The sequence below is a fragment of the Onychostruthus taczanowskii genome, unplaced genomic scaffold (assembly GCF_017590055.1).
Source record: "Onychostruthus taczanowskii isolate IOZ18803 unplaced genomic scaffold, ASM1759005v1 scaffold25, whole genome shotgun sequence".
Lineage (NCBI taxonomy): Eukaryota > Metazoa > Chordata > Aves > Passeriformes > Passeridae > Onychostruthus > Onychostruthus taczanowskii.
In genome coordinates, this window is record NW_024499796.1 from 6303510 (window position 1) to 6329509 (window position 26000).

The 26000-nt window shown below is 44.0% G+C and overlaps 1 protein-coding gene across 11 annotated transcripts in view; it reads left to right on the plus strand.

The window, feature by feature from the left end:
• The window catches only part of FUBP3 (far upstream element binding protein 3), a 40281-nt gene that overhangs the window by 6077 nt on the left and 8204 nt on the right, over nt 1-26000 (plus strand). For 9 of the 11 annotated variants that reach the window (XR_005952840.1, XR_005952839.1, XR_005952841.1 and 6 more), the window contains 13 exons: nt 1393-1498; nt 7814-7864; nt 8338-8371; nt 9952-10001; nt 11525-11596; nt 12304-12361; nt 14927-15089; nt 15946-16044; nt 17974-18078; nt 18468-18570; nt 19212-19312; nt 20959-21100; nt 25662-25822. Coding sequence is in view for 8 of the 11 variants with exons in the window: in XM_041406604.1 (XP_041262538.1) it covers nt 1393-1498; nt 7814-7864; nt 8338-8371; nt 9952-10001; nt 11525-11596; nt 12304-12361; nt 14927-15089; nt 15946-16044; nt 17974-18078; nt 18468-18570; nt 19212-19312; nt 20959-21100; nt 25662-25822 (1245 nt within the window). In the remaining 3 variants the exon portion in view is untranslated. The remainder of the gene's footprint in view (nt 1-1392; nt 1499-7813; nt 7865-8337; nt 8372-9951; nt 10002-11524; nt 11597-12303; nt 12362-14926; nt 15090-15945; nt 16045-17973; nt 18079-18467; nt 18571-19211; nt 19313-20958; nt 21101-25661; nt 25823-26000) is intronic. The other 2 variants (XM_041406603.1, XM_041406605.1) reach the window with 2 other exon arrangements.

Consider the following 26000-nt stretch of genomic DNA (forward strand, 5'->3'; position numbering starts at 1 on the left):
GGCATTGAACAGAATGTTTCCTGTTCTCTTTCTAAAAGCAGTATCCTCAATCTTTCAAGATTATTTCAAATAGCTTTTTTCCAGTACCCTGTGGTTCTGCATCTTGGGCAGTTGTTTGTTCCACTGCAGCAGAAGATAGTGTCAAGAACCAGAGCTGCTGTAGATGTCTTTCTGTTGTGAAATGCAAATTCTAGAAATCTTTAGATATATTGGTCATTTAAAACATCTCTGTGTAAAATGCTCTTTCATCTGCTCCTGCTCCTTATTCTCTGGTGAAATCCAGTTATAATGGAGTGGGATTAGTCTCTTGGTAAAGATTTGATTGAATGATTTTATTTTTGCTGGAAAAGGCAGCAAGTGTTGTAGCATACAGTGTACTTGGTATTTGTTCTGTAACTGCTTTGTTCTGCATTTGCTTATTACAGCAAAATACTTTATGTAGGCAAAGGGAGCTGTGAGACTGCAGTTTGCCTGTCCTGGGAGGGTGTAAGTGGGGTGCAGCACCCAGGGAATGCAGCTGGGTGTTTCTAGGGTGGGTTTCCACCAGTTAGCAGCTGGAAGAGCTTGTGTTGTCAGCATCCACCTGTGCAGCTGTCCTCCAAATGTCACTGGAGATGAGCTTAACTTTTCACTTGCATTAAGTGATGTTTAGGTGTGTGTCTCAGTTTATTTGCTTACCTTAGTCCCCTTGCTGTGATACCTGCCTGTCTCCTCTTCCCTGTGAATAAACTCCTTGTATCCTGGCTCAGCAGGGAATGGCAGTTTCCCCTCTGCAAGGCTTGGAAGCAGAGGCACAGGCAGCATGAGTTGTGTTTGTGCTGTACTGACCACTGCAGGAAATGGAAACTAGTTCTGGACTGATAGTTTGCCCACTGGCTTATTCCTCACACAGTAAACAAGAGTGATCCAGTCTCTTTGACAGGTTGTTCCCAAACCTGTCCTTGTGCTGTGTTTTCACTCTCTCCCTCTGCTCCCCCACGGATGTGAGTGTGCATTTCTGTGTGTCTGGATCTGCATGCATGCAGGAGGAAGCACGTGTCCTCCCACACAGCTCTGGAGGTGGCAGCTTCTCCAGGACAAAGTTGGTGGGTTAGTTTGAACTCTCCTCTTAGCAAGATTTAGCTTGTCAGCTGTCCATTGAGCAAATAATCCTGAGTATAATGTTCCAGGGCTATTTGTGATCAGGAAGAGGAACTGAGTGAATATGATCTTAATTAAGCAAATATTAAAAGCAAGCAGAAAATTGTTTGCTTTACAAATGAAGCACCTTGTTACAAATCCACCTATATAGTAACTACCTGAGAGAATATTGGCCTGGGGTCAAAGCTTTATTGGGAAAAACAGTGTTTAGTTGTGGTGGTGGCTGATAATGCTTTTATCACCTTATTATAGATTGCTGCTAAAATTGGAGATATTCCTCACTTGAATAATTCTACAACACTTGTGGACCCGTCAGTCTACGGTTATGGAGTGCAGAAACGGCCCCTGGATGATGGAGGTAAGCTGGCTGTGATTAATCAGTCTTGTGGATGCAGCTCCTGAAATTCATCTGTGGAGGCAGTTGTCTGTTCTGAGGATGGAAAATGCAGATTTCTGTGTATAGACATTTTACACAAGATGCCTTGTGCTGTTTGCTCTTACCTAGATTGCACAGTGTTCTTAGGCATTAGTATTAATGTGAAGCAATTCTTTTTTAGTTCATGACCTTTGGGAATCAGCAAACAAACTGTGTCATTTAAAGCATGGTCTGTGGTAGTTGAGGGATGGAGGAGGATTTGTTCATTGGGCTTGTTCTGGAGCCTACATGTAGAGCACCAGGTGTACACAGTACATGTTCTTCCCTGATGGCCCTTCTTTCCTGAGAGCAGGTAATGTGTGGGGACAGTATTACACATGTTCCTTTCCATGTGTGGCAATAATCACAGCCTGGGAGCTGAGTTGCTGTCAAGGGGAGGAGGATTTGTTCATTGGGCCTGTTCTGGAGCCCACATGTAGAGCACCAGGTGTACACAGTTGTTCTTCCCTGATGGCCCTTCTTTCCTGAGAGCAGGTAATGTGTGGGGACAGTATTACACATGTTCCTTTCCATGTGTGGCAATAATCACAGCCTGGGAGCTGAGTTGCTGTCAAGTTCTGGTTGCTTTGTACATGAATTCTAAGGAGAAAAGGGTATTTATGTGTGGTGATGCAAGTTGGAAGGAAACCTCCTGTATTAGCTTAGCTTTCTCCATTATTATTTGAGAATTCTGAACTGTCTGAAGAATTTAAAATTGGCCATAGCCAAAGGATAGTTTATTGCATGGACCATAACTGGTAACTGTCATAAGTCAATATTGTATGAATTGTTACAATTTTAAAATAAGCTGCTAGTTTCTTGTCTTTTTTAGAACAAGCGTTCTAACATAAAATGTTAGAACAAGAGTTTTTTAGGTTTTATAAATCCAATGATATGCATTGCTACAAGTGTTTAAACTGTATTATCTGCTGCTGTATAGGTGCAAAGAGCTCACCTTTTCTTGTGAAGAAATAAAATGCATGGCTATGTCTTAGTTTTTGCTATTTCCCCTGGTATTTTTCCTGACACTCATAGCCCTGCAGGGTGATTGAACATGTTCAGGAGTACTGAGGAGATAAGCCAAGCTGCTGCCTAGCACTTCATTTTGAAAAGAATTTTTTCTGTCTGATACAAAGGCTGAAAATAGCTGCACGTCTGCTCCTCAGTCTGAAAAAACATGCTGGTGCTTGGGGAGAAGTTTCTTTCATGTGGAGCCTCTGGCTTGCTAACATTACTGTTTTCTGAACACATGGCACCACCCACTTCTGTTCTCTGCTCTTGGCACTATTTGAGCAACAGGTTGCTGCTTTGGGGTTTCAGGAGAGAATGGATTTATCTGGGTGAGCCCCCCACACTTTATCTTGGACTGGAGCATCCTTTTGTGGAGAAGCCAGAGGTCTGGCATTGCTGGTGTGTGCTGGTTCTGCAGGGGAAGGTGCTGGGCAGTGCTGGGGAATGCTGAACAGCTCTGAGCTTCAGGACGTGGCTGTGTGTGAAAAGGAGTAAAAATAGCCTCTGGGAAGCAGTCATTCACAACATTTGCCCTGCCTGTGTTTTTCATTGATTCATCAGGCTGAACTGGAGATCTGACCTCCTGACAAAATGGGTTTTAGGAACTTGTACCACTTGAATTGGTCGTAGTGCTGCAGTGACAGGTTGGACTTTGTACTTAAACTTGTACTGACAAGCCCTAGAACCTGGTGAGCCTTGTTTGTGTTGACACAGACCCTGTCAATACAGTAGCAGTCTGGGCTAGAAAAGTGCATTGCTGCTGGTTTCTTGTGCTGTGTAGATAACTCTGTGGAGTGGGTGTTGTTCCTGGGAGAGCCTCCCAGGGTGGCTATTCCTGACTCCTGCATCAGCAGTCGTTCTGCTCACCCTGTCCTCAGCACTGGACCTTGTCTATAATTGTTTTTAAAGTAATTTAAAGTAAAAATTTTAAAGTTATTTTTTTTTTTAAGTAGCTCCAATGCTGTGTTTGCCCTTGGGTTGTTCATACACATCTGTATATAACTTTTTCCAACTCCCCTCCCAAAAATCTGGTCTGTGAGGTTTTTAAGGAGAAGAGAAATGACAGAAGTAACATTTTAAAGGGCTGGAATTTGGCAAATAAGCAGGAATTGTCAGGGTAGGGATAAGGGTTGTAGCACTTCTTTCAGCTTGGGTCATGTTGGGTTTTGTTTCTAATTGTATTAATAAGTCCTGTACTCAGATGCAGCTGTGTGATGAGTTCCCCCCCACATGTGGGATCCTCCTGTGCTGTTCTTTACCTGCAGCCTGACAAAGCAATTCCTGAAGCTCGGTGTGGTTCTTGCTCTGTATTTCTTTGTACTGTGATCCATATCTTGGTCTTGGGCTACCTACACTTGCTGCCATGTAATTAAATGTCTATAATGCAGCTTTAGATTTAAACTTCTGGAAGACGAAAGTTGCTTTTAATAGGACACTTAAATTAGGAAAGCACTTCCTATTTGGATGATTTTTTAGTTCTCTGTTAGCTGCAAACAAGAGATGTTGGAATTTCTCCATTTCTGCTTGTCTGTGAAGCACAGTTTGGAGATGTTGTTGTCAAGAAGTGATTATGTTGTTACACATGCTCTGGAAATGTTATAGTGCATTTTATAGTGGATTTGGATACATTCTGCTGCTCTGGATGGGTTGGAAACAAATCTGGAGGGAAATTTCCCTGTATACTGCATGCTCACAGCTGGGTGCAGCTCTCACTGTTTCCTTATCCCCATGCAGCTCTTGGGAAATTATCACTGTTCCTAATACTGCTAAAAAAAATGTCTCCAGAGGAAGTGTTTAAGGTGACAGGAGAACTGTCTGACTTTCAGGACAATCTAAATCTTCCCATCTGTTTTTGTAAACAGCTGCTGCTGTGGCTGCCTGATGCCAGCTGAGGAAGTGGTCTTGAGACAGGTGTCAGTGCATTGATCAAAACAAATTCATCTGCTTTTCAGCATTTCCAGGAAAAACAGATTTTTCACAGTGTCAGAAACCAGGATGTGTGAGTGCTTTTTGCACTTCCCTTAACATAACCCTCATCTGAACTGAGGAGCAGCAGGATCAGCCCTGGCAACCTGGCTCATTGGTGTTAGATGGAGCTTGAGACTGATTATTTATTTCTCTTTTCCCTGGCTTCTTTTTTTCCCCTTTCTGGAAACAACTTGAAAGTAATCCTGCAGACAGCTGTAGTGCAGGGAAGAGATCAGGTTTATTTGTACTGCTCCTGGGAAGTCACAGCTGGCATTTCTGTGGCCACTTGCAGGGGTTAATGTTTCTCAGTGGAGGGGAGCACCAGGGACAGGTGAGTCTGAGCTTTAGTGAGACCTGGTGGCATCTTGCCTGTGGTTGCTGCTGAGGACAGACCCCAGCCCACCTGTTAAGGACCAACTGCTGCCCCTGGCCTCTATTCTAATTAAAAGGTCCCTCTAATTATCAGCACAGATTAATAAGTTTGTTTAATGCTAAATAACCTTTAAAGAAACAACCCCCTTTTGTTCAAAGGAAGCAGGGATCTAGTCTGCTGCAAAGAGACTGATGGACAGAACATTACCCTTTGTTTGCCCTGCTTTGGGCTGCTTTAGAGGAGTGTCCTGTGAGATCCATGGGATTAAGCAGCAGCATTACAGCTGAAGGCTGGGGCACCCTTTGAGTCTGGGAAAACAAAGGTGAGAGACCTTGGAGAAGCCTCACACCCCACTCTCTCCACTCCTCTCTCCTTCCAAAGCTCCTGTGGTACATCCAGATCTGAAGATGAGCTGTTCTGGTGTAAGAAAATTTGATTGTAGTAGAACCAAGGGCTCAAACATGACATGATCCTGCTGTACAGAGTACTTTATTCTTTCCCTCCAATGTGTTTTCAATGAAAACAGTGATGGGCAGAAGGGAATTCTGTCCCTTTCAGTACTGATGCTCTTTGACACATCTGCAGCAGCAGTAGGACCAGGGCAAAAGTCCAGATCTCTTGGCAAAAGATTTCATTTAATACACAAAATGTCACTGTTCTTCAAAATTGTAACTTTACAGATGGCCACTTTTTAAAATAAGGTGGTTCAAGGGAGGGGAAAAAAACCTCCAAAGATTTGCAGTGAAGTCACACACAAAAATTATTAGGGTTTGACTATTTAATTCAAGAAAAACCTATCAATATTTAATGATGGAGAATTAGGATAACAGTCTTTGTAGCTTTCTAAAATTTATGATGATCCCATTTTGGCTGTAAAATATGAAAAGCAGTCCTCTTCCACTGCTCTCAAGGAGATGTGTTCCTCTGGTTTTATTCTAACCATGAAGATATTCCTGAAGAGATTGTATATTCCCATCATGCACATTAATTTAGTGGGAGGCACTGCTCTGTTTTATGGGCTGGAAGAAAAATCCGCATTTGTTTTGAGTGTCTGTTAGGTAGAATTCAGTTAAGGTGAAGCGTAAAGCAGAATGAAGAGTTATCAACCAGCAGGTGCCATTAATAGCAAATTGTGCTGATTTTATTCAGTATTTTTCCTTATTTGCAGTAAAATGACTGCAGTTACAGTTAAATTGTACTGAATAGATGTAAAAAGGGGAAATATGTATGTGGCTTGTCAGAGTTCAGCCCCCTCCTTGGTGTGAAGGGAGACAGTGGAATGGTGCATCAGCTTTCAGTATTGTGGCTGCCCCAGCCCTTCCTCTCTATTAGTCCCTGTTTTTCAGAGAAAAATGGACATGTTGGAGAAGGAATGGACCTTTAGGTTGTTGGAGCTGCGAGCCACATCATTTTTTCCCCCTCAAAACACAGAGAAATCATAAATGACTTGAAGTAAATAATTTCCGCTTCTCTCCGTTTGCCTTCAGTCTCAGTTTTTTGAGAAGTTATCTGTGAACTGTGGAAGGAATGGTCTCTCACATAAGTTACTGTGGCATAATTTTTCCATACTAATTTGTACAGTAAACATGCTTTGAGGCTGATACCTCCCTGTGGGGGTGAATGGCTTACTCTGTTTGGATTCTGCAGCTCAGAATGGGTTGGAGAGACATTGCTACCTGCATCTAAAGCATTAATTCCCTGACTGATTTAACTTCTGTGCTGGTACAAGTTTCCCCTCGGAAGTTGACTTTTTCAAGTGTAGGATTGTGTTACAAAATGAAGGCTCTTCCCTTCCTTGCATGAACTTGGGGAGTTGATTATAGGATGTGTATCTGTCTCATAATTTGTGGGCAGTGGCTGCAGCGGAACAGATTGCTAAGAGAGCAGTTCTGGTGAACTGAAATGCGAAGTGAAGATTTAAATACAGCCTTTGCAGAGTTAAAACCACTCTTTCTGGCATCTTGATAATGAATGGCCTTGGCTGTGGCAACCCCACACTACACCAATACCACCAGAACTACTGCATGGAGTTGAAATATTCTGAGTTTGGTTGTATTTACTCAGCATTGTGGTAGAAGCTTATCAGCCAGAGCAAATATTCCCCATTACATCACCCACCTTTTTCAACTGCAATATTCACAATTATCAAATTAGAGCTTTTCATATTCAGGGTGAGAATATGCAAAGACAAATCTAAGAGAGTCAATTAACACAGCAGTTGTCTTATCGCTGAGCTGGAGAGAGTAATAAAATAGAAACATTGCCAATATTTTGGCCCTGAACTATCATGGAGGTATTGACACACAGCAGAAATACACTATTGACTCTCTTTGTCTATTTTCTTTGAGTAAAGTGTTTGGCCACAAACTTGATACGTTTTTCTACCAGATTTAGAGAGTGTGGGATGCATCCACTTTCTATCCCTGCCAGCTGATTGCCAATTTATTTCAGGTCAAAGAATGTGCAGCTTGCTGCAAGGTAGTTTGAAACAGCATCTTTATTATCACGGCTCACATGTTGGCCAGTTTCATTTGTTTTGTTCCGTGCCCTCCAGGCATGCAATATAATCTTTCAACTGGTTGTTAGCACCAAATGGTCTGGGGTTTAGCTGGTTTGCTGCAGGCAAAGTCCAGTAGGAAGCCCAGCAGGGCTCGTGTTCCTACTTTGCATGAGTTGGTCTAATGATATTTTCCCCATTAACATTTGGAAGAAAGATCTAATCTGTTGGGGCTGGGGGGAGAAGTCTTGTCTCAGGGTTGTCAGTAGGGAGATAATTGCTAATCATAGATGGACCACCAGCTAGCATGGCAGAAATGCCTGGAATGTGTTCAAGAACATGTGTTTTGTTGGGTTGGAACAGCGTTTGGGTGCCACGAGGTTACTTAACAGCCCTATTCCTTTAACAGGTCTCCGTGTAAGTGGGCTCCATGGAGCACAGATCAGAGACACAGAGAGAAGTATGTGCCAGCCGTGTCAGTGCTTGGACTGAGGGAATCTCTGAGGCTGCTTGGCTTCTATTCTTGTTTATTGATACACACTGGTCTCCTTCAGATTTCTCTCCCTCCTCCTCCCTCCCCCCCTTTTCCCTTTTTTTACTACTTTGGGTTAATTTGGGAAGGGGGGAGGTTAGTTGCAGGGATTTGGATTTGGGCAGGCAGGATTTTCTCCCATGACTCTCAGCATGGGGAGACACGGATCAATTCCCTATCCTGTGTTCAGCTGGACACTGGGCTGTGGTGTGTGTTGATCAAGAAATCCCCTCCTGTTTTGTACCACATAACGCATTCATTTCAGCCACTGAACCTAAATTACTGTTTTGCTTTTCTTTCTTTTTTGATGAAACGGTAAGAACTCTTTTTCTATAGGGATGAAGTTAGTTTATCCGTGCTAATGCTTTGATTTTTTTCCCTTTTTTCTCTCTCTGCCACAGTAGGTAACCAGTTAGGGGCCCTGGTACATCAAAGGTAAGCAGTGGGTTATGTTTTATTATTTATTGATCAATTCTAATTGTTTATTGATCCACCATCTGTAGTAGTGTTAGAAAGTCAGAGGTTGAGAATGTGGAAAAACTGTCAGCTTGGGTTTTCTACAGCCTGGGTTGTTTGTTCTGATGAAAAAAGAGGAGTTGATGTGAAACTTGGATTTGGTCTCTGCAGATCTTCAGGGCTGAAAAAAATAAATTCTCTCTCCTTCCCCTGCCCTGGCAGGGGCAAGACAGAAAAAGTGAAAAAAGGTCTGGCATTTTGGTGAAAGGTGGAAGTAGCAAACAGACACTTTACTGTTGTTGTTGTTATTTAGTTTTGTTAGTGTAATATGACCTGGGATGACTCCTTTGTCAAAGATGGTTTGGGAAGACTGAAGCAAGTAGGAGTTGTCATCCAGCATGTCTCAGCATCCAATAAAAATGTAACGTTCTTAGTTTTTCTCAAATCCTGCTCTTGAGGAGTTTTCTGTGTTGTTTTGAAGGGAAGAACATTTCTAAAGCTGGATTAGCCTGAAGGTGAATGGTAGTGCATTTCCATCCTAACCAGCTGTTTGGGGCCTCAGCAGAAGGGACAAACAATGTGCATGAGGGCTGTAGAACCTTAAATTTTTAATGATTAAGGCTAATGTCCTACTAGAGCATCCTAGAAAGGGGTAGGCATTGTTAGTACTTTATCTGCAACTTAGTTAATCAAGTCTAGTGTGTATTTTACACCTTTCCTAACTGACCTAAAGTAAAAAATGGGAATATTTTAATATACCTCCTTACAAAACCTGCATTGAACTTACTGTGCAGGTGTTTTATTTCTTTTGAGATTGCTGAGCAAATTGTATATAATTCATATTTGCAAATTCCACGTTCATGGTATTGTGTTTTCCACAGGACAGAAAAAGCTAAACAAAAAAACAATCCAAGTTAATTCCTTTCTACTTGACTATGGTCAGGTCTTAGGAAACTGCTTTGAGTGATTTGATTTGAAGCAGACACATTGAAAATGTCCAAAGAGCAGTAGGTATGGAAGTCTTGAGATAATAAGAATTCTGGGGGTAATTGAAGACGATCTTTATGAATTCCAAGGAAAAGAATTATAAGGACAAGCAGGTGAAAAAGAGTCCCAAAACACCAAACCTGTGAATATCAGAAGGGGGATTTCATGTCAGGACTGGCTTTGGTTGGTGTCTCCTGGGAAGAGAATATCCAGAAGCACTGGGCAGACACTGCTGCTTGGAAGGTCCAGGCTCAGTGATAAGGAAACTTTGTGCTGTTTTTGTTAAATCTGTCTGGAGCAAGAATGACAAAGAGCTTCTTCCATCAGCTCCATTCACTATACCAGAGATAGACTGGAAATGGATCCAGCATAGGAGGAATTGTGTGACCATGAGAGGTCCCTTCCAAAACAAATTATTTTGACAGTGATGTGCTTTTACTTGTGTGTGCAGAACCCCTGTGCTGAGCCCAGGCTCCATGACAGGGCTGTAGCTTCTTCCAAATTGTTCTTTGTAATGACTTTGGGGTTTTCTTCCTTTTTTTTTCTTTTTTTTTTTTTTTTTTTCCTTTTAGGGCTGTAATAACAGAAGAGTTCAAAGTGCCTGATAAAATGGTTGGATTTAGTAAGTACCTTGGATGCTTTTGATGCTTCTTGATGTGATTCCTGTGCAGGAATGCTGTTAATTCTGACACAAGATTTTTGCTTATTAGCCTTGGATAAGCCTTGTTTAATGCTGTCTTCATGGGGAACAAAGGATCTGTGTTTAAAATCCAAATGCAAACTTCATGGAAAAGTTTGGTGTCCCAGTAATAGGAACAAGAATGTTTGATACAAGTTACTGGGCATTTTAGTGATTTTCTCTTTTAAATTGCCATTAGCACAGTACATAAACAAGTCAAAAGTGAATTTATTTCCCTTCATTGCAACATTTTACTTTAAGTATGCAAAACTGTGAGAGTTGAGGAAGGAAAACAACATTTAAATGTTAAAATATGAGTTGACTAAAGGCAAGTTAAACAAAATTTTAAATTCCTCACACATTTGCTGCAGGGAAACAACCAGACCAGAGTTTTTCCTAGATTTGCATTCCTGATGCTGTTCTCTTTCAAGCTTGATCCTAATTTCTCTCTTCCTCTTAATGATCATTACTCTGGCTTTCAATGGCACCTCCTGCTGATGTGTTACTGCAGTGATTGCACAGACCCTTCCACTGCTGGGTCTCTGTGTATGCCTTCCAATTTGATATATGGAGAGTAAAGAGGAAAATAACAGGCCGTGCTAATTACCCCATAGTGTGCCAAGTTTTGTCCCCACTCTAAAGACACTGTAACTCAAATTCCTGCAGAGGAAAGGCTCCCTCCTCTCCTGCCAGACCTCTTCATTTTCCACTCCTGGTGCTGCACGTGGAGGATGTTGGCCCTGGGAGAAGGGAGCTTACAGGCATCATCTCTGTGTCTCACCCTGGTTCAGGGGTGGATGGATTTGGGGGGATGCAGCCCCACAGCTGAGATGCTTCTTTGGGAGCACCCTGAGCCAGGAATACCTGGTTGACTTGACAGCTTTGCTGTTTTTGCAGTCTGGGAAGGGTAGGAAGGGTGATTGGCACGGTCTGTGCTCTGGGTGTCTTGTTGTGAAACAGCAATTTAACTCTGAGAGTTAAGGGAGAGGGATATTTGTGTTCCCTGGAGGTTGATAGAGCATTTCAGGATGTGGTTCTGTCTGAGTGCAGACAGCCAAATAGCATGTCCATTCAAAAATGGCAGTAAAATAGGACTTATAAAGAAACAAGTCTTTGCCTTTTTTAGTACCCTAAATAACTGACTTACTGGTTCAGGCTGAACAAGATGTACTTAAATTACTCTCCTACCATCACCCAGACTAGTGCCTTATTTCTTTCATGCTTATTTCTTTCCATTCCTGTGCAAGACAGGCTTCTTTGTTTTGTTTTTCCAAGCAAATAGAATAACCTTCAGCAGTATTTTAATGTTTTTATGCTATGATAAATTTGGTCATGCTGTGGATGCCTCTTCTGCAATCCTGGAGTGAAACTGTTCCTTTATAGAAAGCTGCAGTGGAGTAAAAGGGGGAAGGTGCTCTGCAGTTTCCAGGAAAAACAGTTTGTTCTGATTGTTGAACTCCTTTCAGTTATCGGCAGGGGAGGAGAGCAGATCTCACGGATCCAGATAGAGTCTGGCTGCAAAATTCAAATTGCTCCAGGTAAGCCCCTCTTTGTGTGGTGGGTGAACAGGTTTTAGTGTCAAAGGGTGTTGTGTCCATTAGATCAGGCACTTTCCATGCTCAGGGTGTGTTGTCACCATTGACATGGATACAGACAGCCATGGGAGAGCTGTTGTGGGACCCACCTCCCAACCAGGGTAGAAAACAGGTTGGTCAGGTGGTTTGGAGAATGGAACAGTGAGGGAACTGGCTTTAACCAGCAGATGGTTGCAGAGCAGATGAACAATCCATGCTGTGCTTAGAACCTGAAGCTGTTGAGTTTTCTCACTTTGCTCAGCTCTGTGGTTTGCCTCTGACTGGTCTGGTCAGCTCCAGCTCCTGGCAGAAGACATTTCAGCAGGGTTGGCAGCAGCTTTCCATACAGCTTGCTTTGCATCATAAAAATGAGACCATTCATCCAAATGGGATCATTTGGTGCCAGTTTGCTTTGGGGGGAAGACTGTGCTGCAGTGCTGTACAGGGAACTGTTGAGTTTTTACTCCTCCCTTTAACTGGTGGGGAAGGCTTTAAAAGAATGCAGACATCCAGTAAATCATTTAAAATATGTTGATCCTGGATGTCTTTGAATTCTTTAGCATGCTATGTGTGCAGGTGGGTGGTGCTTCCATTGGTGCTTCATGGTCACTGAAATAGCTGCCACCTTTTTGATTCCATGTATCAAAGTTTTCTCCTTGTTTCCTTTGCAGACAGTGGTGGGATGCCCGAGAGGCCCTGTGTACTCACTGGGACACCAGAGAGCATTGAGTGAGTTCTGATTTCACTTCTCTCCTTTTTCCTTCTTTCTCTTCTCCCTAATGCTGTGCTCTGTCAGTGGTGCTACTTGGTTATTAGCCACACCAGCAAATGTTGGCCTAGAGAAACTTGAGGGTCTCTGGAGCATAGAACCTCTTGGTCTGATGCTTTAAAGTGTGCACCTCAAAGGCTTTTTTTCCACTTGCAGTTTGACTCCTCTGCAGAAATTTCCTTGGAATTCCCCTCCTCAGGGTGAGGTTGCTCTTAGGGCACCTAGGATGCAGTTTAGTAACTGCAGCTTTCCAGGATACTGAGCTAAGCTCTTGAAGGGCACTTCTCTTCTCCCCTTCGCTTCCCTACTCCTATTGAGATGAGCATCCTTCCAGCTGAAGAAGGGCTGCATGAGGCCTCCAAAGCCTGTGGGTGCCACTCCAGGATACCCTGGAGGTGTTGGTGTTGTTGCAGAGCAGCATGAGGCCCACTGGGTGCTTGTCTCTGCATTGCTGCCAACAAGAAGCAAAGGACTGAACCCAAGTCTTGATTCTGCTCCTTGCATGGTAGAGACACGTGGCCAGCCAGCAGGGATTTCTATCTTTAGACCTATAGAAACTTTAGGGACAGTGTTTCCTCCCTCCCCCTTCCCAGGAGCTGAGTTTGAGACTCTCACAAACCAGTTGAGGACCTCCTGCTGGAACTGGATCCAGGATCCTCAGGCTTACAGGAACACACTTAACATATGGAGCTGCTCTTTCTCTCCCCAGCCTTTGGGTAGGTGGGTTTTTTAAAATCCATCTGGAAATCTTTGAGTTGCGTTTGAAAATACATTGGTGCAAAGATTGTCTCTCTAAAGAGAAGACACTCATCATTCTTCCATTCCTAAAGAGATCTAAGGGTACTTAAATCTCCTTATTCTACCATAATACTGCAAGCAGTGAGCCCAAGCAGAGCAAATACAATTGGCAAACTCATAGGGCAGGCAGTGTATTCTTGGTGATATTGAGGTGGTTTTCCCCCTTTAGCAAAGGATATTTAAGAACAAGAGCAAAATAGTAAAAAGCTGGGATGCTTTGAGATGCAGTTGTGGGAAAATGGGGGAGAAGTGTAGTTAAGACTTCGTGGTTCTGAAATAAGCAGTTAAATGTACTCATGTCCAAGGCTGTCTCTAAGTAAAATATGAGTAAATCTTAAAAGTGAGACTATTAAATTTGGGAAACAGAACATGGACATGGAATTAAGTGAAATTCAATTTACTTTTGTAGTAAAATTCTTGACAAATTGGTTGTTTGAACTGTTTTTTTTCAGGCTACTTGTAGAAAAAGAAAATTAAGAAGCCATTCTAAGTGTCAGACTTCTTTGAGAAGGGTTTTGTGAGGAATGTTTTCATTAGTTATAGCCAGTGACAAACTAATAAGGTTAATTTCCAGGTGACCCCTTTTCATCTGAAATATGTTGTGTATTAACTGTTGTGGTCTCTATATTGCCACTAAAAGAACTGCACAAAATATGAAGGCAGATGAATAAAATGTCCCAGGACTTTTCCAGAACATTTGAAGCAGGCTTCCAGAAATTCCACCTTTTCCCTTTTGTTGTGAGAAAGTCAAGGGCAGTGCTCTGCTCTGAGTGCAGCCTCAGTGCTCCACCCCCTGAACTGCCTTGGGAGAATGTCTGCTTGAAGGGATGAGTTTGTACTGGTTCTTCAAATCTCCAGAGAAGTCAGTCATCCTTAGGGTGCCTGATACGGCTTGGTGTGAAGTGGAGAGAGGGGAAGATGCTGCATTAGTCTGTACAGGGAACCAGTGAGTTTCTTGTGCCTTCAGAAGGGTTGTGGGACAAGGGCAGGAATGGGATGTGCTGGTATAGGAGTCTTCAAGATGAAGGGAAACCCTGTCAGTTACCTCTGACATGCTAAAGATTTTAGAGAAGGGATCTTTAATCTCCCAAATGCTTCTTTGTGTGTCTCTTCTCACCAGGAGTAGAAGAACCCAGTCTTTCACTGGTGGCTGCTGCAGTATCCCTGCCTTGCTTCGTGGTGTAGCTTCAGCACCTACTGCTTGGAGCAGAGGCTGTGTTAGGACAGTGTTCTGGTGCTGCTGGTAAGAGCAGGTAGAGAAGAGCAAAGCAGTTGCCTGTGACTGATCAGAGAATGGTTAATCCATGGGCTGTGTTAGTGTCAGAGCAGTGTGTGTCTTTTTGTCTTGACTGAGGAGACCAGAGCTTGAGTTTTATTATTGTATATGCGTTAGAAAAGTTAAAACCCAGAGCATCTTCATTTGAAGTAAGCATCCCAAATGCTGCAGTTCAACTATTGTCCTTAACTTCCTAAGAGGTCAGAGCAAGCTGCTGCTCTTCCTTTTCTCTTCCCCTTCAAAAATCCAACTGCTTATAAGTAATCATGATAGGGGAAAATAGACATCAAAGAGTTAAAAAATAAAAAGGGCAAACATTGTGCTGACTATGGTTTCCTCCATCTTTCCACTTCTCCTCTCCCCGATCGCTCTCCATTCCGATGGTTCCTGGTCTCTTGGTCACGTGGAGCAATGTTGTCTAATGGTTGTTTCCCTCGATTCTTTTCCAAAGACAAGCAAAACGGCTTCTGGGGCAGATTGTAGATCGCTGTCGGAACGGACCTGGTTTTCACAACGATGTTGATGGCAACAGTACCATTCAGGAGATTTTGATCCCGGCATCCAAAGTGGGTCTAGTCATCGGCAAAGGAGGTGAAACAATAAAACAGTTGCAGGTGCGCAAGATGCATTTCCTTTAGGGCTCTCTTCCCTACTGCAGCTTCTCTAGATCGACTGGAACAGGCTGAAATGGAGAGCCTTGAATGCTCTAACCTTCTCCAGCAGGGACTACTCTTCTGCCTTCGGAGATTGGACTCAGATCCAGTCTTGTGTTACAAAATCAGCGTGGCCCCAGCTACACGAGTAGTGGAGTTTTGCCAGAGCTGCGACAGAAACCCTTGTGCTGTAGATAACACTTGGTGTGTGCTGTTCAGGAGGGGATCCCTGTAGCCAAGGAAGGGCCATGTCTGCTCTGCTCTGCAGTATTTTTAGTGCCAGCCATGCTCTTGTAGAGTGCTCTGCTTCTCTTTTGTTGCTGATCTGTGGTAAAGCTGCCATATGTCATCTTTTTTTCTCATCCCACCCCTTTCTAATTAAGTGTTGTGTTATGTATAAACTGTGTTCCTGGACGTTCTTTATTCCTCCATCTGGTACAAGGTTTTAAAGAATAGAGGGTTATAGCAAAACACCTAGGGTCAAAATTGGAGGGGTTTTGAGTGCCCTTATTAGACCTCTGTGTTATAGTTTGGAGGCTGGTCACTTAATAACTGTTACATGCAGACAGCTACAGATTTTGGAAAGGGCTGGAAAGTCAGGAGTTGAGGAGGAGTGGGTTGTTCTTGCAAGGATTTCAGCTATTTGAGAACCTCAGGAGCAATGCAGTTTCTGGCAGTCCTTTACACTCTAGGATTGTTCCTGAATTTGTGCATTCTGTAACGGTGCTGGTTTGACCTTCATAATGTCTAGTAACCAAAATCTAGTCCCTTGTTTTAGGGACTCTGCTTAGAAAATTGCTCTGTGCTTTTTCTTCAGGAGCGAACAGGTGTGAAAATGATTATGATCCAAGATGGTCCTTTGCCTACTGGAGCAGATAAACCTCTCCGTATTACTGGAGATGCATTTAAAGTACAGGTATGTAACAAAAGCAAACTGGTTGCCCAAGAAAACTTGAGAAATTCAAACCTGAGTGTATTTGTGAGTCAGATCCAGCTGTAAATGTAGTAATCTCTCCTGGTTTTGTTTGTTCTGTAAGGTTGAGAAGAGCAAGTTAAAACACCAGAGTAGTTTGTTTTACAGCATAACTTAGGAGCTGTCACACCACATAAATACTGCACATGGGCAGGAGTAGGGATGAGGGGGAGGGTTTGGAGAAAGTAGTTTTGAAATGCTTTCCAGTCTGTGTGACACAAAATGAGAGCTCTGTGTCACTTGAGCGAACGGGTTCTTAGTGACTGACTGAATCACACGTTTGAGACAGCAAACCTTTCACCAAACTACCTCAGACAGCCAATCGACGCAGGTAATTAAAAACCAATCCCACAACAACTCCTGAAACCAAGGGGTTTGCTTAACATTGGTGCCTCAGTCTCCTTGTGTCAGAGGTCTGCAGATGTGAATGTAGCTGTGGTTTGGAGGAACTCCCCCATCAGCTGCAGACTGGGGGATTGCAGCGTGAGGGGAGCGCCTGAATTAGAGCATTAAAGTTTAGCCACAGCATGTTCCACTTCTCAGCAAGTGCCTTTCATACCTTGCTAAGTACTTAAATCTAGCTTAGCATTCCTGTCTCCAATGAAAGTAGTTCTGTTTCACAGGATCTCCCTAATCATAAATTGCTGCAGCAGTTGATGTTGCTCAGGCATAGTGTTTGGGTAGTATTTTTCAAATCTCTTACTGGACGGTTTAGAGTTTATTTTTTTCCCCCTGAAATTCTTACTGTGGAGGTATAGCTGTGCAAAAGGAGTTTAAAGACAGTCTGGCTACTTGTTAGTAAATCACACTCTCAGTGCTGCCACTTCCCAGGTGGCTTCTGCTTTGCAAGATTTGCTGTTGTCACATCTTACATTCAAGGAAATATGGAGACTGCGCAGGCTGGAAGATCTTTGAGGCACTTAAAGCTGAGCACACTCAGGAAGTGTTTAAGAAGTGTGATGAATCCTTGGGTTTGGTGGGATTCTGTGGATGCTGCAGCAGTGTTTCTTGACTCCCTCAAATCCTTCTGAAATCTCTCCATCACCCATATTTCTGTCTTGGCATCTCTGAAATGTCTTTGAGTTGTTTCTTTCTGTTAAAAATACTTTGAGGATATGGGAAATATGTAAAAATGAAAAGAGAGAAGTTCACCACTGTCCTCAAGCTTGGAAATAGAACCAAGATGTCAAAAGCTTGACTGGTAGTAGAGGGAAACAAATGCTTGGGTTTGACATATAGGCTTTTTAAAATTTTGTTGGTGACTACTGTTGGCTAATTTCCAGGGCTAGACTTTCACTAGCTGGGCTACATGCAGGCTTGTGAATGGCCTTGAGTGCTATCAGTAGGTAGCAAAAATATCCATTTGTCTCAGAAAATGTCTTGCTGGATTGCTGCAGACTTGGGTTTAACTCCTCAGAGTCAGTAAGCTCAGTGGTGCCCAGCAGCCTCCTTGGTGTGTGCTCTGTAGCTCTTAGTGGGCACGATCTCTGCCATGCTACCAACAGCTTCTACCTTACTGTGTTGGTTTCAGTTCTATCTGTAGGAAAGGGCCTTCACTTCCTTTAATTTAAAAACAAAACAACAATAAAAAATCAAAGATATTTTTAAAGTTAAAGGGCCTTTTTGAAAGACTGGAGGAAGCAATTGCACCTAAGAAACTGCCACCTTGTGCACCTGGCAGGTTTTGTCAGACAGAGAAGATGCCATCAAGAACAGACTGTGGTAAAAGAAATCCTAAATCAACCTGCTGTTCCCGTGCAGCAGATGGAGATCCCCCTGCCTGAAGCCTGACCATTACCCATATTGAGGCCCTGACACCAGGAGGGCAAGCAGAATAATTTGAAGCTAACTGTAACTTCTTTCCCCATGTAGCAAGCGAGGGAAATGGTACTGGAGATCATCCGAGAGAAAGATCAGGCAGACTTCCGAGGCGTACGCAGTGATTTCAGTGCTAGAATGGGAGGAGGCAGCATAGAGGTACGTTTCCTTCTCAGTGCTCTGCTAACCTCCCTGTGGGATGGGTACTGGGGGGAGTCATCCAACTGCACTTGTAACCTGTGAGCTTTTTTTTAAATGTGTTGTGTTCTTTTTTTGCCAGAAGAACTGAGTCTGGCTCTGCAAAGAGGAGGAGTTCTCGTGGACTCCCAGATGGCACTTTATAATTTAAGCTGCATTCTTGTAGTGCAGAGTTCATTTAGTGGGGAAGGAATTTGTGGCCACGTGTTTGTTTTTCTCAAGAGATGTGGTTCTGTAGCCTGAAACTGCCTAACATGGCCTGTCCTCAAAGTTAAGAGCATCTCCTTGTAAAATCAGAGTCATTCAGTCTAGTTCTCTGCACTTTCATACTCCTTTGCCTTTCCCATCAGGTCTCTGTGCCCAGGTATGCTGTTGGAATTGTGATAGGAAGAAATGGAGAAATGATCAAAAAGATTCAGAATGATGCTGGAGTTAGGATTCAATTTAAACCAGGTTTGTGTGAGGATGGAGAGCCGTTGCTTTCTGACCAGTGTTCCACTTTTGGGTTCCAGCAGCCAGGCTTTCCTCATTTACAGGTGCATTGTGTCTCTTTCTGAAACCCATTTAAATGTGATGTGCTGCCTCCTCATGCACTTCCTGGTTTTCAGAGAGTAAGATTATATACAGCTTGTTTGCAAACATTAGATGTCACAACAGTCGTGTCTTGAGTGGTAATTACACAGATAAATAAAATAACAAAAATCTTTTATTTCCTGTTAAAGAATTCTCCTTCAGGACATTAAAGCCTTTGGGGATCAGGAGTTGATTAATTCTATGTAACTTTCTCTGGGTCCTTGGCTGTCTGATCACCTATCAAAGCTGCCTTTTTCCTCTTAAAATTATATCAGTCTCTTTCATAGCTTTATGACATTTGAAATTGTTTTCTTTTAAGTGTTGTTCCCTCTGCAGTGTGGGCTGGGTTTTGTCTTCTTGCAGTCCAGGGAAGAGGGGCTGAAGGTGGAGGGAAGCAGTAGCTCCTGGGATAGTTCTGTGGTGTGAAAATGCTGCCAGCAGTGTTGGTGCTGGAAGGAAGCTTTTGTTGGTGAGTGGACGTTTTCTGCTTTTAATTTAGTCTTTGCCACCTCTCTCCACAGATGATGGGATTAGCGCTGAAAGAGTCGCACAGGTCATGGGGCTCCCGGATCGGTGTCAGCACGCAGCACACATCATCAGTGAGCTCATCCTCACGGCACAGGTGGGTCCTGGAGGTGCTTTTTGGGAGAGCAGGCTGCATGCAGGCAGCTGGATGGAGGGGAGGGATGGAGGCCAACTTCTGAAAAGCAGCAGTGTTCAGTTTTCCCCTGGTAGGGCACACGTGCTGCTGCCCGGAGCTGCTGAATTTGAGGTTTGCTTGTGTATGATGGAAGTTCTTTTAATGTAATGTGAACTAACTGAGCTGTGGGAAGGTCTTCTATTCTGAGGCCTATGAGGCATCATTATAGCTCTACATCTGTCTCCTGTTTAGTTATTGTTAAATTTGGAAACAATGGCCTGATGGAATAGAGTCCATCAGCATCAGGCAGTGACTGGGGGCTCTGCTTAGACAGCAGATCACTGCCAGTGCTCAGTGGTGCCTCAGCTTCAGACTCCAGCCCTTTGGTCTGGTGGAGGCACAAGAAGGTGCTGAGTGCTCAGGTATTGTGTCACTGTGCTCTAAGACACACCAACATTGCATTCCACAAGAGCAAGAAAGGTGGAAGTACTAGGGCAGACTATGGAAAGAGGTTGTAATATTCCCTTTGTATTGTGAGGAATTAAAACTTTAGGCCATTTCAGAAACCTGAACATAATTTGTCCAACAAGGTTTGTAATTTATCCATCTTGATATCTCTTCAAGCCCAAATACCTCTTTTGAATACTTGATTTCATAACTTGCTGTAATGATTCACTTAAATATTGTGGTCTGTCATGATAGCCTCTGACTGCCCATGGCATTTGCTTTTGGAAAAATCACTTACCCGAAATGGGTATGTCCTAAGTGTCTTTGAACTTAAAAGCTTCCTTTGGAAGTTTTGGAAAATGTGCATTTCTGCTGAGTAATTCCAGCAGGATGATACTTGAAAGGGTTGGAAAGCAACTTCTGTGTGTGTCAGTGCCAAGATCCGTTGTTTGCTCTAAAGAGACCCCCCCATCACAAACTGAAAGTCCTTTAGTAGTTGATGCTTATTTATAGGTTTATTTCAGCAGATGTAAAGGCATGCATTTAAAAATAAAAATATCTTCCTGAATCAGGAAGGCAACTGTAACCTACATTACTTGGCATTTTTCTAAAGTGCATCAAAACCTTGACTGTGAAACTGAGGTCCAGGAATATCTCAATTCAATGCCATTGATTGAGGCAGTTTAACTGACCTGGCTTTATTTTGTTTTTAATGTGCATTGGTGCCAGCATAAAAACACTGATGCACATGTTTTGCCTTCTAAGGAACGAGATGGCTTTGGAAACTTGGCTGTTGCCCGAGGAAGAGGTCGTGGCCGTGGGGACTGGAGTGTTGGCGTGTGTCAGTGCCAAGATCCATTGTTTGCTCTAAAGAGACCCCCCCCCCATCACAAACTGAAAGTCCTTTAGTAGTTGATGCTTATTTATAGGTTTATTTCAGCAGATGTAAAGGCATGCATTTAAAAATAAAAATATCTTCCTGAATCAGGAAGGCAACTGTAACCTACATTACTTGGCATTTTTCTAAAGTGCATCAAAACCTTGACTGTGAAACTGAGGTCCAGGAATATCTCAATTCAATGCCATTGATTGAGGCAGTTTAACTGACCTGGCTTTATTTTGTTTTTAATGTGCATTGGTGCCAGCATAAAAACACTGATGCACATGTTTTGCCTTCTAAGGAACGAGATGGCTTTGGAAACTTGGCTGTTGCCCGAGGAAGAGGTCGTGGCCGTGGGGACTGGAGTGTTGGAACACCTGGGGGCGTGCAGGAAATCACCTACACTGTTCCAGCTGACAAGTGTGGCCTCGTTATAGGCAAAGGTGGGTTTGGGGACTCCAGATACCACAGCTTGCAGTCCTCCTCTCTCAGGATGGTCACGTTCTTGCTGCCTGACAGTGAAGCTTTGGGGTTTTCTGTGATTGCAGTGTTTAGTGCCCTGTGAATGCAGCTTAGGGATAAGCTGTAAGCGCTTGTGGTTGTTTTCTTTGTGGTGTTCTCACTCATAATTGTGTTCTCCAGGCCCTTGTTCACAAGCTGTAAGAGAAGCTCTTAATGCAGAGCTGTCAAATAAGCTTGTTTTATAACAAGCAGCTGGCTGAGAAAAGGCAGGTTCATTTCTGGATTCTTTTTACAGAGAATTTGTTTGAAGGATGGTTTATCAGGGACAAGCAGAACAGTCATTTCATCATGCTGGATTTCTGTGAGTGCTGTGTGAGCAAATGGAAGGTCTCTGAGTGTGCTAATAACAGGAGCTGCTTCCAGCCCCTGAAGTGTGTGATGAATGAAGAGGAGGATTTCTGTGCCTCTGCTGGCACCTGACCTGGCACAGAAGGCTGGTGCACCTTGTGCCACTTGGCTGAGCTTGTTCACTGCCATGGAGGATCCTTGGCTGCTTGGTCAGTGGATCTCTCCATGCTTAGGAGATGCACGAGGAGTCATCCTCTCTATCAGGACAACCCTGTGATGGTTATGAAACTGAACATCAGCAGCAGATTCAGTTTGTCACAGAGCAGGAGCTGCACGTGGGGCAGTGGCAGGACTTAGGGTAGAGCCAGGAGCAGACAAGCTCTAGCTCTGAACTGCTGTGATGTGTCTGAGCTAATGCACTGACCTATCTAAGGCAGTGTTTCATTTTTCTATCTGCCTATTTCAGAAAGAATGACATATGCCTGAACCAGTATTTAAGTAATCACAGCTGGCTTTCAGCCCCAGCAGAGAATAGAATAGGAATAGATAAGCTACAGTAGAAAAGGAGGCAGAGACTTGAGGGCATTGGGCCAAGTTTCAGTGGCTTTGAGTGTTCCCAGCAGGAGGGAGCTTGTGGTGTGACTTGTTGTGGCCTCTTTCCCTCTGCACATCCCTGCTGTTCCCTGCCATGGGCCTGTCCCCACAGCACCCTGAGCTCCTGCCCTGTTGGGTGACCAGGGACATGGGCAGGTCAGCCCCGTAGCTGCAATTGTTTTCAAATGTTTTTTTGCCACAAGCCTGTTCACAGACCTGAAAACTTTTTTCAGTATGAAAAACCACCTGCTTTCCCCATTATGCAGAAATTGCAGTGATTATGCTTGTCCTCACTGAACAGTCCAGTTGGCCAAAAGATCAAACAAAGTAAATTTTAAGCCCACGAGTGAGACTTACATGTACAGAAAAATCAAATTATAATGAAACTTTATTGCTGTATCCATTAGTCATTTTAATAAAGGATCAGAAAAGGTCACTTGTTGTTCAGCAGTGCACTGAAGTGGAGCATTTGTGACTACAGAGAGCACTGTGTGCTGAAAAGATAAATGCAGGTAGTGGAGTGAATGTCCCAGCATTCAAGTGCAGGGCCTGGCACAGCCTCACTGGGGGGTGAAGGGTGGCTTTTTACCTTTGTTTCCACAACAGCAAAATAGGGATTGTTACTTGGCCAGATCAGAAGCTTTCTGGAGGGACTAATTACTAGTTGTATGGTGATTTGAGTGCTGGTAGCATTGTAATACCACCTTGTAATCGGTGTTCTCACAGTGCCTGTGCTCTTAGGCTGCTGCAGCCTTCACTTTTGTCAAGTGAGTGATGGCTGTGGTGTTGCCTTTTGGGGTCTGGACCAGCATGGATGTGCTGCACTCTCCACATATTGATGCAAGACAGGCAATTCTTGTTATTTCCACCCCTGCTGCCTGTGGGGCAGTGCAGGGCAGAGGGGATCTTAGTGGGGTTTTCTTAACAGTGACCAGTTACAAAACCTTTGCACGCCCTGACAGTTTCTGAGCAGTTTCCAGCTGTTGGGTGTTTTTCTTTGCTGTGGCCTTCTGTGTAAAATCTGGCTGAGGACTGTGGGCCATCATCTTGGTCTTGAGGTCAGCAGCCAAGCAGAGAGTGCTGACCCAAATGCCCTGGACAGCCAGGTGTGGTGTGTGTGATCTGAGCTGGTAACTGCTCCTGTGCTCCCAGCTCCATGTGGCCACTCCAGAAGCAGGGAAAAGAGGGAGGCTGGGAAGTTTCTCAGCTCAGTTTCTGCAGCATACGTGACAGAAGACCTGGTGCCTTTTTCTTGTGGGCATCTCAGCCTGGGAGTGTGAGCTTTTAGGAGCTGGCCCGCACATCCTGCGCATGGCTTTTTCCCCTGGAGGGTGGGAAGGTGCAGCTTTTCTTTCCCAAAGGCCCTGAGGAAGGGTGGAGGCGAGCACCATACACTTGTCAAAGTCTGTCTGTGTTTGGTGGTGCTTGGAAACAGCCGCTGGCTCCCTGGGCCCCCCTGGATTTCCATGATAAATACGGCAATCCTGACAGATACCGCGGCCGGCCTGGCTCTTGTCAGCTCGCCCTTTGAGCAGGTTTGATTAATTGCTTTAGGATTTCACATCCAGCCGGGAGGCCGCTCCTGGATCGCTCCTGCCCCCCATCAGGTGGAAGAATGGAGGGGATGAATGCTCTATAGACAGCCACCATGTGCCGAGCGGTCACCTCGCCGTGGGGAGGAGATTCCTTCCGGCACGGCGCCTGCGTCACCGCATTTGCATCCTCGGCAGGCTGGCTTGGGGTGGCTTGGCTGGGAGGGAGCACTTCCACATCTACCAGGCTGCAGGGGGAAGAGGACAAGGGCACAGAGTCCTTCTGGTGTGGGGGTAAAGCTTGCAGTCTCCCACCAAGCCTGGAGAGGCGGCTAACTTAATTCTGCTGTGTGGTGTAGGAGGGAGCTGCTGCAGAAACAGGCCCAACAACCAGAGGCTTGGTGCTGAATGCTAAATGGGGCAATGATTTGAAATCTGTATTCTCCTTGCTTCCAGTTTGAGAATGCTTCGATTTTTAATCCCCTTTTGGAAGGAGAAACTAGTGTGCAGTGCAAGTAGCAACCTCTGGTTGTGCCTCTGTCAGCCAGTAAAGAAGTTGTGCCATTCCTTCAAATTGTGTTGCCTGAAAGAGTCCTCTGTTTTCACTAAGCAAATGAAATGGCTGTTGATTCAGATCTCACCTCGATGTGTAAAAACCAGAGCTTCAAACAAATCTGCATCAGACAAAAGCATGACACAAAAAAAAAAAACTTCTTGGTTTTGAAACTTCATCTTACTCCTTTCCCATGCTTGACTGAAAGTAAGTGGGTTGGCTTTTGGCTGCACGATACAATCCCTGTTGTCTGCCCAGGGATGTGACATGATTATCTTTTGTTAAATGCATCTTCAAAAATTCATTTAGAAAGAGTTAATTGCCCTTTGGCAACTTTTCCTCCTCCCTTCCCCAAGAAGGCTTTAAAATGTTAAAAAGGTCACGAGTCCATTACAATGAAATGAACAAGTGTCTGCAACATCCACAGTTTGTTTTGAAATTGTGCTGGATGTATAGAGATGGAAATGTGAGCAAAATTGAGGCGTTTATTTTTGGAGGCTCTTTTTAATGAAAACCAAACAAAAATCTCTGGTTAGTTTCCTTTGCTCTCTGTGTTGCTTGCTGTCTATCCTTTGAACTTGTGATTTTTTGGTTTGTGATTTAAAAGATGTAAAAGCCCTTCCTTCCCCACACCCTTTAATTTCTCCAGTTGAGTGGAGCTGGTCTGTAAGTTGTGTGAGCTTCCAAAAGAAGAATTGAACCATTGTAACATTGGCTGAGGCTTTTGTTAAGCAAATTTCATGAAGAGACCAGGACCTAGCAGGTCTTGAGGAAATCAGATCCACTTTGACTGGCCCTGCTGCATCCTGCTGGAAGCACTCCTGTGCTCTTGTGCATCCAGATGGCAAACGAGCCAGACGTGTTCACTGCATGCACAGCTAACTCTGAAATAGCAGGAGACAGCCTGGAATAGAGTGCTGCCGTGGCTGTGGAGGGATGTGTGGCTGCAGGGTGAATAGCAAACCTTGTAAGCAGAGGCTGCTGTAAGGCAGTAACTTATCAAACAGCTCATGTTTGGGAGAAGGCTTCAGCTTTGTTATGTGGCTGGTGGCTTTTTGCTTTAGTGATGGAAAAAAAGAAGAAAAACCAGCATGTTTAGATTGCAGGTGACCTTCATTTCCTAGAGGATTTGAACAGCTGTGCAAAAGCAATGGAATTCAGTCAGTGCAGGTTTTGCATCTGTTTTGTCAAAGTGTATCCCACTCATGCTGCATCTTGTTGGGAGCCTGGCAGTGGGCACTTAGGGCTTGTGTGTTCTTTAAGCAGCATCATCCATGACCCCAAAAACTGTTACAGTAGCTCAAGGTTTCAGGTTATGCTTGTGAAGTAGATTAAAGGAGCAGCATGAGCTCAGGTACTGCAGTTTCTTTTGCTGTTGCCATCCTCAGCCCACCTCTCCTGAGGCACAAGAAGGTGGCTGAAACTGGAATCCACTCCCAGGACCTAACTTTGACATGATTTTACAGAAAGAGATGCTGAATATCCCTCCTTATGTCTTGGCTTTCTTCTCTTCAGGTGGTGAGAACATCAAGAGCATAAATCAGCAGTCAGGAGCACACGTGGAGCTGCAGAGAAACCCACCCCCAAACACAGACCCTGGTGTGAGAATATTCACAATCAGAGGGGTCCCCCAGCAAATCGAGCTCGCTAGACATCTCATAGATGAGAAAGTTGGTGTAAGTTCCATCTCTGCTCTCTTGCTCTGTCCCTTTCAGACATGCTCTTGTCACTCTTGGGTACATGTAGGCCTGGACTCACAGGATGGCACAGAATGCACGTGCTTGCATTGTTCAGCTTCAAAACCATTTGCCTCTTAGCAGCTGGCTTGAACTTGATGGCCCTCCAGCATCCATT